General features: G+C 38.3%; 1 protein-coding gene across 1 annotated transcript; it reads right to left on the bottom strand.

Annotated features, from left to right (window-relative positions):
- Positions 1 to 3291: 3291 nt before the first annotated feature.
- Positions 3292 to 12641, bottom strand: ruvbl2 (RuvB-like AAA ATPase 2). Its single transcript, XM_079607660.1, has 15 exons — positions 12423 to 12641; positions 11679 to 11733; positions 11414 to 11469; positions 11158 to 11299; positions 10867 to 10996; positions 10415 to 10481; positions 9221 to 9327; positions 8453 to 8546; positions 8232 to 8355; positions 7993 to 8087; positions 7204 to 7322; positions 6991 to 7110; positions 4946 to 5075; positions 4727 to 4841; positions 3292 to 3917 (listed from the first exon to the last, which is right to left on the bottom strand). Exons 1-15 carry the CDS (start codon positions 12432 to 12434, stop codon positions 3892 to 3894), a joined length of 1392 nt encoding a protein of 463 aa, XP_079463786.1. The 5' UTR covers positions 12435 to 12641; the 3' UTR covers positions 3292 to 3891.
- Positions 12642 to 12739: the final 98 nt, after the last annotated feature.

The following is a 12739-nucleotide window of genomic DNA, read 5'->3' as shown; positions in this document are numbered from 1 at the left end:
ACCCGTACAGGCTGATGCAACCTGTCAGGGTCTAAATATTCAATCCCTGAGCGAGAGCACTCGCTGGTACACAAAACACACAGATGGACCATGATAAAGAACAGATTGCTTACCTCACTGTCCTCAAATACATCAACATACACAGCATTGCATAACAGTCTTGGGTATTTACACTTTGTCACTTCATGCATTATTACTGATTAGATACACACACAAACTTTACACAGAAGTACGTCAGCATGCTGAAGTTGGGAAGAGACACATGGAACGAGTCACAGCCATATTAAAGCGAAGAAAACGTTGAACAGAAGATTTTCCATGATGCCATGTAGACCTATCTGAACAAGATGTCCAGAACCTCTGGCAGAAAATTAGGCCCACAGCATTAAAGATACAGCAGAGTATTTCATTTTACACATGGGTTTTTATCCCTGTATGAACCAAACCCATGTTTGGTGCCAAAAAGCTTTTTTTTTTTTTGTTTCATCTGACCATAGAACATTTGAAAAGTAACTGACACTACTGGAACTTCAAACGGGATGGGTTATATGGTCAGATGAAATGGTCCTTCAGTACTACGTCTGGGCTCGCGGTATATTCTCGGGTTTTCTCCGATCAATTTTTTACAGGTCCACCCAGCGAACAGAGGGAGTGAGTTGACATACGTCACGAGACTCACAAACAAACGTTAGCGATTGGTTATGGCAGATCCAGAGTGACTCTGAGCAGATCCAACAGTTTTAAACTTCAACCGAGTACCCGCCTACAAGGAAGTTAATGCTTGTCAATGGAGAGTGGACAGACTCTCTGTACAAATGAAATGTACGAGAGTCTGGAAGGACCAGGCTAATAAAAAGTACCCCATGTGTAAAATGAAATACTCTGCTGTATCTTTAATGCTTTGGGCCTAATTTTATGCCAGAGGTCCTAGACATCTTGTTCAGATGCATCATGGATTCGATCAAATACCAACAGATAAAAAATCAAAGCCTGACCACCTCTGCTAGAAATCTTATAACGGGCCATGTTTGGATCTTCAGGACAGTGATCCAAAAACAAACATCAAAATCAAAACAAAATGGGTAGCTGAGCACAAAACCAAGCATCTGCAATGGCCATCCTAGTCCCAAGACCTGAACCCTATAGAAAATGAGTGGCTGAACTGAAGAGAAGAAGCGCCAACATGGATCTGGGAATCTGAAGGATCTGGAGAGATTCTGTATGGAGGAATAGTCTCTGATCTCTTGTCAGGTGTTCTGAGGGATTGAGTGACAGAGGGATTTGTGGGATACAGATGACAGATTAATCCTCACGAGTGAACTGGAGAGATGGGGAGAGTTATGAAACATCACAAAAATCCCAGGTAAGAAGGCTAAGAGGGAGCAGCGAGGCTCCTTTTTCCCATAATCTCTCATGAAAGTGATTTGTATTCCAATAACGCTCCCTTAAAGGGATTTTTCAGCGCACTAGGTATAAAGTCTACAAAGAAGAAGAAGAAAAAGTGGGTCATGATTAGTCAACCTAGAAAAGCAAAAATAGTATATTTTTTTCCCCTGGCCAGTCTACGACCTAAAATAATCACGAAAAAAAAAAAAAATCTTCCAATCCATTAGTCTTAAGAAACAGTCAAGTCACTTAATGATTACGGATGTCATAACTTTCAGGGATCGCACTGAAGTAACTGGGCCTGGATTCAGTATAGCTTTCCAGCGCTTTTCCTTCTGTCGCTGCCATTTATCCTGACATGTTAATGGGAGGTTTTGAATTACGGCCTTATCTCTGGGACGCTAGAGAGGAACGGAGAGAGCGCACACAAGTCTCTCAGACCTTTTCAATTTATATAGGCTACCTTTGATTTCATCTAACTGCCCAGATTCATCCAAAGCTCTTTTGAGACGGCCAGCCAGTGGCGTCTACTCAATGTGTCTCCAAGGATTATCTCTCATGTTTTTTCCTCCATTTTAAAGTAGTCTGCTGTTTTGTTAGTCATGGTTCTTTTTTAACAGGCAGACACCCTGTAAATGGAAGGCTATGTTCACTCATGCAGCGTACGGAAACGTTGCTTTGTAACCTCAGACATGACGACGACTGCAGACCCTTCTGCTAAAATTGCCCTAAAGAAAAGGTCCACTGTCCATCTATTCATATATTCATCACACTGTGAATGAATTGACTTGTCTTATGCTTGGTTAGCAAAGACCACACATCAAAACCTCTGGGTTTCTAAATCTCGCTCTGGATTTGTTCAGTACATACAATCCTTGTAAACCATTATAGCATGTGTGCACACTGGCAAAATGTGGACAAACATCACATTTATGTTTTAAACAACTCTTAAAACCTATCAAATTAAATACGTGTAAAATAAAACTTTCACATACACTGGTACTAAGGTAGGGAGGAAAAAATAAGAGATATCCACTGTCAAGTGTACAGTATAAAGAGCTGCTCAACATTGATTAAATACTGCCACCTAGCCAATTGCTGTATTACTACAACTGTCCAGCAGCCCGAGGAAAACTGACAACACCACTGTTGTTGACTGTTAACTAAATCTAAAACTATTTAAAAATCGTTTTCATTCATAAAAAAATAACATAAATATTGGATGAATAACTTGAATAAAAAAGGGAGAAATGTTGCCTTGGCCACAAGTGAAATAAAAACAAAGTTAAATACAGATTTAAAAATTAATAATAAAAATATTAAAGGGGTGCTTGATTATGATTTCACTTTTCTAACTTTAGTTAGTGTGTAATGTTTCTGTTTGAGCATAAACAACATCTGCAAAGCTACAGCGCTACAAAGAAATCGTTTTTCGACTACAACAAATGGCTGGTAAGGACTACACCACATTCCTCCCAAGTTAGTGACATCACTAACCCTAAAATTTATATAAACCCCGCCCCGGGAACACAGTCCATGTTGAGAAGAGGAAGAGTCGTTGTAGAGCACATTTGTGAGTCTGCTTAAGCTGTCGCATCCGTCTTTTCACATGCAATACAGTATGTAACACAAATGCAATAGCATGTCACTCTGTAGGTTCCCACAAGAGCGATTTATATTTATCATGACGGAATATGCCAATCAATGACTTGAAGATAGTTAACTCCACATCAGCAACATAAATTCATCAACTAACCATTCAGAAACATCCTGTTGCATTCTACATGTTGTCACTTCTTGAATCTCTCCATTGTCCAACAGTTAAAAAAAACAGTTTCTGACATTTTAGTGCTTGCTTGCTTGCTGAGGTAATCGGAGCAGCTCATTTGCATTTAAAGGGACACTCACGAAACAACGCGTTTTTACTGACCCTCAAAAAGGGACAATTTTAACATGCTGTAAAAATAAAATAAAAAGATCTGTGGGGTATTTTGAGCTAAAACTTCACATTCACACTGGACAACAGACACTTATTTTACATCTTGTAAAAAGGGGTATGATACCATGCCACCCCTTTAATGAATACTAAAATAATATATACATGATACTTAAACACGGCTTCTTGCATGAACATTCGGATCTATTCATGATTATTTATTTGTAGTTATCAAGATCAATGGTTTCAGGCTTATGAGGCTGCCGAATAACAGAGTATCATTATATTCATGGTCAAATAGTTTTTATTTCATCCTTTTGTTTGCCATGTTATACTGCCAACAAGAAGAAATAGTTTTTTATTCAATGCAAAACATATAAAATCTAGCAATACCAAGTAACAAATGAAGAAAGAAATGGGGGAGGATGGAGGAAAAACAACAAATTGAGAGCATGAACACACTCAATTGCATGAACACTTCTACGGCGGCTCTGCAAGGGACGAGGTCATAAGAGTAAATGGACTTCACAGGAGCGATGAATGGACATGCCCTTTCACAGTGTCTCTGATTAAGAGATGTCCATCTGAGGGGATTCTGAACAATGAAATAGAAAGTAGAGTGGAAGTTAATACATTGTTAATAGTCAATTTTACACCTTAAAATTTTAAACAATATAACACTCACAATTGTGCTTTTTGCTGAAAATATTAAGCTGACATTCAGTACAACAGCAAGAATGTGAGAGTGATATTTCTTTTATACAACACTTCTATAAACAAGGTGACAGAGTAGCTTATATTTTAGATATAAAATGGCCATTTCAGAGACAATATGGGTTTTTGTGGCTCCGCAAATAAAAACAGTTCCAAAAAAAGGCAAAGCAGGATTAATTGTGGAACGCAAAACTAATACAAAGTGGCATGAAAAGCCCTAGTGATGTTGGTCTGTATATTATCACTCTTGGAACACTGCTTGTTCAATCAAATAATGTAAAGCTTCAAAATAACATTAAGCCTATGCTGGCTGGAGAAAAGAAAAATTCATGGTGAAGATATGCAACGCATTCTCATCCTAGGGATGAGACACTTTTGACATTTCGTCTACATCCAACGCACATGGCACCCTTTAGCGTCAATATGACACGCACAGAGCTTTGTTCGGTTATGGTTGGGTTTAGGTCTGGGGTAGGGTTAGGGTTAGACCGCTAGGAGGCGCCTTCTGGCCCATATCTATCTGCGTCTCATATTGACGCTAAAGGGTGCCATGTGCGTTGGATGTAGACGATATGTCAAAAGCGTCAGTATATTACGCCTTGGGATGGGATCGGGCTGAGATATGACATATGGGCCCTTGCTGTAAGAACCCCAGGAATCAGGGGCATGAAAAGCAGAGAAGAAACTCACGTGTTTCATTGAAGAGGAAGGAGTCCTGGTACTCTTTCATGTACTGTGAGGACCGGGACTCATCCAGGAAGAGAGAGTAGACCCTCTTAATGTCCTCCACTTGGACTTCAGTGCCCTGTGAGAAATATCCAACCAAGGTCAGACTAAGAACGCTTGTTCACTACTTCTGTACTGTATTTTCTTGCAGCACTAGCCATGATACGTGTGTGTTAGCATTACCCGGCGTTTTCGGCACACCAGGCCTGCAGTACTGATGAGCTGGATGGCGTAACGGAGGGAAGTCTCCAGTCCGATACGTGTTAAAACTGTGTGTGCTTCCTCACTGAGCTCGACATCCTCCTCCTCGCAGCTGAAACACAAAACACACGTGTGTAAGGTGAGAAGTGAGACAACTCTCAAGCCTAGATATATGATATGATAGGGCTGCATGATTAATCTAATAAAACCGAAATTACGATTCGGCTTAGTTAAGATTATGAAATTGCAGAGGCTACTTTTTTTTCAATTAAATAAATATATGCACAATGTTTCATAATGGGAGAAGCAGTGTGATCAGAGCATCTCGATCTCTGCAAGCGCGTCACTTATGATGTGCATTTGAAAAGCAAAGAAGGAGAAAGGAGGGGGAAGAAAGGGAAGGGAAAAGAAAAGAAAAGAAAAAAAGGGGAAAAAAATGAAAAGCAAATGAGCAAAACATTACATGTCTTTACTCCAAACTCACTTCATAAAGTCAGTCAAGTGTTTAAAATAACTTCCATTTGGGATCTGAAGTGGCTTCTTATCACAGAGTGAGGCAGACGGTATATGATTCTGTAGTATTCTATACTGAAATGAATGCTATGTTGCTTACCATTGCATTATAAATACCGGTATACTTATGAAAAAACCTGAGATGGCTTGGACACAGATAACCATATATTGTCACAGTCGTGTTTACTGTCTTCGTGTTTAATAATTCAATGCATTTCTAGCTTCTTATTATTCCAGCTTCCAGTATGAATGAAACATACATTACAGGGTTTTTCCTGCATAGAGATTTATGAGGCGGCCGCCTCCGTCAAATTTCGTGCCGCCTCCGGCTCTCGACAAATCTCGGACAGACAGTCACATGCTCAGATACACTTTTTCCACCATGACGGTTCTGTTCGAGTTCCCGGCCTGTGTCCATTCTCGTACCGCATAGATTGCCGATAGTGCTGCGCGGATCATAATCTGCGGGTCGGCGGGGCAAGTAATAAAAACATAACATGACCGATAAATCATTATAATGTGTTGAGTTTAATAAAGACACGGATCTCTCATCACGGTAAAACGCAATGAACGTGCGTCAAGGGCTGGGCGATAAATCGATTTTATCGATTAACTCGAATGTGTAGTGTACGTCGATTTGTTTGAATTAAAATCGGTTTTCTTTTTAACATCCGCCGACGCTCCCCTCTGAGCTCCTGTAGTTCCGAATGGGCTCAGCGCGTTTGCCATAGACACAAACAACATGGCAAATGAACAAGACCGCAGCAGCATTTACAAACTGAATCTGCAGGGCTACTGCCAAGAATTCACCGTGAGACCATTTTACACACTCTCACGCCACACATTCATTTTCTCTGAGGAGAAAGAGGACACTGACACCGACAGACAAGACAGAGAAGGTTACTATTGATATGAGACAAATTCTCAGCTCTCCGATTCTGTCAATTTAATTACAAAATTCAAACAATAAACACCGTTTTGGCGCTTGTAAATGTGACGTGACATCGCTGACAGATCTCAGTTCAAGCGGCACCTGAACCAATCATCTGTTACTCTTGGCTAGTTACTAACCTACTAGCTAAAAGTAAATAAACACGAATAATCAATAGGTAATTTGAAAGATATAGTTGGTTGGCGGGTGGATTATTTTACTGTCAAATAAAATAATTATTTTAATTGTTATATTATTGTATTCATTCTTTAAATATTGTATGTTTTCTTGTAATAACCAAATAGTGTTAATGCAATAGTAATAATTCTTATTTTGTTTCATATTTTTATTTAGTTTCATATTTTTATTTAGTAATCATTGATATACAAGCACAACATTTTGGGCCAAAGTGTGCAGCCATAAAAGCAGGAACAACAAACTTGGTGTTCTTTTTCATTTTCGTAAATTATTTTATATTTTTTAAATCGCATTTAAAATCGAAAATTCTAAATTTTAACAAGCAAAAACACAATTTTCCCCAAATCGTGCAGCCCTACAATATGACCTTGGAAAGTTCTCTCACCGAATCTTCAGGATCTGTCTGGTCTCTTTCTCGGTGTAGGGAGTGGTAGCAATGATCAGCAGACGGTCAAGCATGTCTATGGGAATACCATGAGGACTCTGGTAATTGGTGCCTCTAATACTGTAAAAATTAAACAACAGTGAATGAGGAGATATGATCCACAATATCATCATGTATTAATGGTAGTTATTGATGCTGTGTTTGTATGTATACCGGGTGATGCCTCGATTAGTGGCCATGACGAGTACAGGTGAAAGATCACTCTCTAGGGCTCGATTCAGAAAAGAAAAGCATTCTATGTCCAACATGTGGACCTCATCAATGAAGAGAACCTACAACCACACAAAAAAGGGTCAACAACAAAACAATGTATTTCCATTGCAGGCAAAAAAATATCTCTATAGAATGGTGCTACCTCAAAATAACAAACCCATTTCAAAAGAAGGCAATAAAAAGGTTTAATTTAGGGTAGACTTGAAATACACAAATGAAAATATTGATTGGTTACAACATTCTGGTGGCCAGTTAAAAATCTTCAGGCATTGTAGCCTCAGAAAAGCTGTATGTAAAAAATAGTTTTACCATTACAAAAACATGATTCACATCTAGATTTTAAAATACAGAGAATCATACAAATTATTATTTGTATGTTATAAGGAATTGCTTGAATGATTTAGTAGATATGGGTGGAATATATGGAGCCAATGGGGTATAGAGATTTTTATGCAGTTTTTTTTATGCACTATATATAAAATATTATTTAATACCTAAATTTTGGAGGCAATTCTACAGCATTTACCGGTAATTGATTTAAGAATTAGGTGTTTTTTATTTTAATTAAAGAAAATGGAATCAATTTTTTTTCAAAAAAACATGCAGGGTTAAATTAAAGTCTGTACTCTTATGTTTTTTTCTTAAAAACCAGCCAATGGTTGGACGATTTTCAAGAAAAAAAAGCCCTAAAGGGCTGGTTCCTCCATCTTATTTGTCTGGCCTGCTTACCCCAGGAATGATCTCAGCTTTGCCTTCTTCTCTCCACTCTGACACTTTAGCATTGATCTGCTCCCGAACCTCTGACTTAATCTCTCCTGTGTCACCTGCAGAACAGACAATCAAACAATAAACTACAGCAAACACACACACATCTACAGAGCCATTTCATTATGGAAAAAACAATCAAGGATTAGTTTCACTGAGCATGTCATTATCTAGTTTGTCAGTTTTAAAAAGCTGTGACAAACCTGAAAATAAGGCCAGGAATCCCTGAGTGCGGCTGTTAATGACGTCAATTTCATGAAGAGAGACAGTGTGAACGACCTCCTTCCGTTTCTGCAGTTCTCCCTCTGGACATTGCACAAACTGTGTCTGAAATAAACAGCAACCGTTAATAAAAATAAAAAACTCAGGAAAACGTTGTCATTGATTGATGGATTAATTTCACAGACGAAGAGAGAATATGTACCTGTGACCCCATGGCGTCGTAATCTCTTGCTCGAGTAAAAGACCTTCCCAGCTTGCTAATCTTTCCTGTGGCTTTATCAATGGTGATCACATCTCTGCAGAATATGAAATATGACAATGTGCCAGTTCTTAAACAGGTTAAGCACTGAAAAAACATTGCTGGTGGAGGGGGAGCTTTGTATGACTTGTATGCATGGGTAATCTGTTATCAACATTATATAATTAAAAATGAATAATAATCATAACATTTACTATTATTAATAATAATTTAAAAAAAATTACTACTACTAACAATAATAACATTACTGATACTATTAATAATGCAACTATCCAGATAAGACCAAACCTCAGGGGCCTCATTTATAATCATTGTGTACGCACAAAATAGCCCCTGAAAGAGGTGTACGCCACTTTCAACCCATAAGTTGTTTATAAAAACAAACTTGACAGGAAAATGTGCGCACCTGCACACAAACTGGAGACAGGGTAGAGACACACAATCTTCCGCTGACTCGGATTTAAAAAGGAATGTGGCGCAGGTTCTGGCATACGCACGGTTTTATAAGTCTAACTATTTTGTGGCTTATGCCTTTTTTGGCTTTCGGGCACACGTACACTTTTAGTAAGGATCCTACGCACAGTTTTAAGACCGCAGGTGTTTCAGTGGTTAAAGTTACAAACACGATTAATACATTTTGTAGAGGAGCTGGATGGCAGTCCAGTCTGATCCATTGAGGATCACATTTTTTCAGTTTTATAATCTACATACCCGGCTTGTACTCTCTCCTTACTGAGGCTCTCGATCATTTTGGTCCCCAGGTCATAGATTGTTTCCATCTCTGTCGTCTTCAGCGTGAGTTTACCCACTTTTGCACCCTTAACACAAATACAGAAAGGAGAGGAAATGATTCACGTCTAACTGAGTTCACTTAGGGACATGTCCTAGCTTCTATGCAAGCATAGTCACATTGAGCACTAATATGAGCCCTACACTCAACTTATCAAGGTAGCTGAAAACTCATTTCTCACTTTCATAATAACAAAAAGTTCATTTCCCACTGAAGAATGATAAAAATCTTTAATAATGCTTTCCACCCAAATAGGTGAACTGAATTAGAGTGCATTGAGGTATGCGTGTTGCGTGATGAAATTCTAGCTTCGGCTTCTCAAGGTATTTCAAATGTTAGTCACAATGACATTTCTTTTTTTCTTTTTTTTAAGGAAAACTGCAGTATTTATTATTAAAGGGTCATGAAAGCCCCCTCTTTCTGCTCAAGTCTAGCTCACAATACTTAAAAAAAAAATGCAACTTAAATGGGCGTGGATGGCTGTGAGAATAAGGGAGGGGAGTGGGTATGGTGTGGCACGGAAGGGGAGAGGAGAGGGGAGGATAACTGTCATCGGCCAGTGGCCCTTGCATATCGACTGTCACTATAAATCAGTTGTAAAATGTGAGGAAATGCTAGATTATTTATAGCTGGCAGAGTTAAAGTCTAATGAAATACACCGACACCTTATTTTTGCACCACGAAAACAAACACTTGCGTTCCGTGATTGCCTCTCACATCTATTATGCGATATCACAGATTGAAATGTCTGTCATTGGAAAGATCCACGTGGTGTCATGAATAATTAAGAGACAGTGCCTTCTCATAGGATATGAAAACTCAGTCTCATTAATAATTTTGAGGCACCGATGAGTCATCAAAGTAATAAAGTGCTCTGCCATGTCAGGCTGTGACGTGGACACGATGAAGATTTTAAACCCGGAAGATGAAGATTTTAAACCCGGAAGATGAAAATAGCGGAAAAAAACTAAGATTTAACCATTTAAAATTAAGCTATTCTCTTAATGATTTTAAGCAGTTGAGATGAGTTTGATGCTGAAAAAAAAATATGATAACAAAATAGAGAGGTTAATTCCGTGAAACTGGTTAATGGAGGAAGAAGAGCACAGACTCACAGTTCCTGTAGCCGGTCTGTCGATCTGAATCTCTACCACCTCTCCTTCAATGATCTCAGTCTCCTCTCTGCCAGAAAACAAACATAAAACATAAGCAGTCATGCCATACTTTTTGAAGGATCAAATGAACTTTATGCAAGAACTATAAAAATAAATACAAATTATATATATATATATATATATATATAGTAATGTATACAAGTATAATGAATCTAAATTCCAAAAAATGAACATCCATTCAACATTTATATAATGACAGTTTGATTATGATTATGGCAATTTCTAATGCAACGGAAGTAAACGGGGAACATGAGGGTAAGCAAATAGAGCAATAAACAGCCCATTGCCCTCTATCTTTGATGGACCATAATGACAAAGTGACAACAAGCATGTTAATATTTTTGGAGGTTGGTAAATTCATCCTGCTTCACCCTTCAATCGGCCTCACTCACTTTATCCTGACTCCTATGGCTTTGCGGAAGGCCTGGCTCAGAGCCTCTGTCTTGCTCATCTCCAGAGAGAAAATCTCACTTCCAGCCATAGCAGTGAAAGGTGTGTCAGGGCCAAGGGACTGAGCAATACCTGTACAATAAATAGCTCTCAATCGTGAATAGATCTTGTGCGGTTTACAGAGTTTGTTGTAATGTCACATTTTAGCATATAATATTTTACAATGTCTTTACAATATTAAAAGCAATATAATATTATATATATATGCGATTAATCATGATGCAAAAACTCACCCATAGCAATAGCCGTCTTGCCCGTTCCAGGTTGGCCAGCAATGAGGACTGCACGACCAGCAATTTGACCATCTTTGATCATTTCAAGGATCAGTCCGGCTGCCCTCCTAGATGCCAGCTGACCCACCATCCCCTGAGACACCTGGTGAGAGAGAGGTTCAGCACTTTGTTTTAAACATACTGTGAGCAATATTTAAGCCAACGACAAGTATGTTGCCACTGGTAAATCAATCATATTTATAAAAAATTAGGCTACCTGTCGTGCCTCCAAGGCATCATCCAACCCAAGGCCACGAATGTGAGAGTGTGCACCTGCGACAGAAGTCAACATTTAACGTTATGGCATGAGTTTGTAAGATTGTACTTCCATAACGTTACATTCATTCTGTAAATAAACTGAACTATTTTGATCACACACATACACATATATATATATATTTATATATGTGTGTGTGTGTTATTTCTAATTATGTAATTAACGTTAAGTGTGTTATTTCTAATGATGTAATTAAGTTTCTTACCAATTCTCTCAATGCGAGTGATGTCTCGCACCTCCGGAACCTTCGTGGTTGCAACCTTTCATAAATTAAAAAGGTAAACATAATTTATTAAAGAATAAATATCAAGTTGGGTTTTAATGCATCGTTGTGATATTTTCCATGCTTAATGCTTCGTTGGGAACTAATTTGATCAGTAAACCACCGTTAAGCGCGTGCGTTGCCATAGTGACACAGGAGAGCAACACAGTTTCCAGAGAGTTGAACTTATAAACATGCTAACGTTAGTCAGTAAAGTGTAAACTGTAAGATGCGGAGTCGTAATTTTACTAACGTTACCGCGATGACAATTGGTGGCAAATGCGCTAATAATGCAGTAAACATGCTGGAGTTTCATATTCCCAATAAAAACAGTGGTATGGAGGCTAAGCAACCATAAACACAAGCTATAACCGAAGCCTAGTAAAAGAACAGCAACTAAAAAAAAGATTTTCAATGTCTGAATATCTGAATTAAAGCAATTTCATTAATGCACATCGAAATCTCAAAGCTCTGGATTATATCTGAATTATTATTGTAATAAATTGAAGCACATGTGCTAAAAAGCGGCAAGCTTTTAGAAGTAACGTTAATGCTATTCACAAAACATTCCAATGCCTTAAAGACAGCACACAATAGTGGTAAATACATATATTACATTGTATATATCCTAAGAGAATCGTAAATTTGTCAATAATTCTAAAATAAATCGTTATATTTTGGACTTGCCTGAGCTGCCATGTTCTCTCCGGTCAGGCGGTTGTATCTGAATGGGTGCGCAGTGGAAACCAGTCCGGGTGAAACCCGTGACTTCGTGCCTGAGTTCTGGCTGTTTGCTTGTACAGTATGTACTAACTAGATATATAGGTTCAGCTTGTCACCAAGGTAAATAAGCTTGTGAACAGGACTAGCCTTGGTAGCATCAGTAAGAATGGGCTAAAAATAAACATCAATGAACATCAATAATGTTTTGTCTTGTACACCATTATTTTCCAGCAGAAGAGTTGATTAATTTATGACTGTGTGGCTATATTTCAGATTTAATT

The sequence above is a fragment of the Phoxinus phoxinus genome (assembly GCF_949152265.1).
Source record: "Phoxinus phoxinus genome assembly, chromosome: 3".
Classification (NCBI taxonomy): domain Eukaryota; kingdom Metazoa; phylum Chordata; class Actinopteri; order Cypriniformes; family Leuciscidae; genus Phoxinus; species Phoxinus phoxinus.
This window is presented reverse-complemented; position numbering and strand designations above follow the sequence as displayed.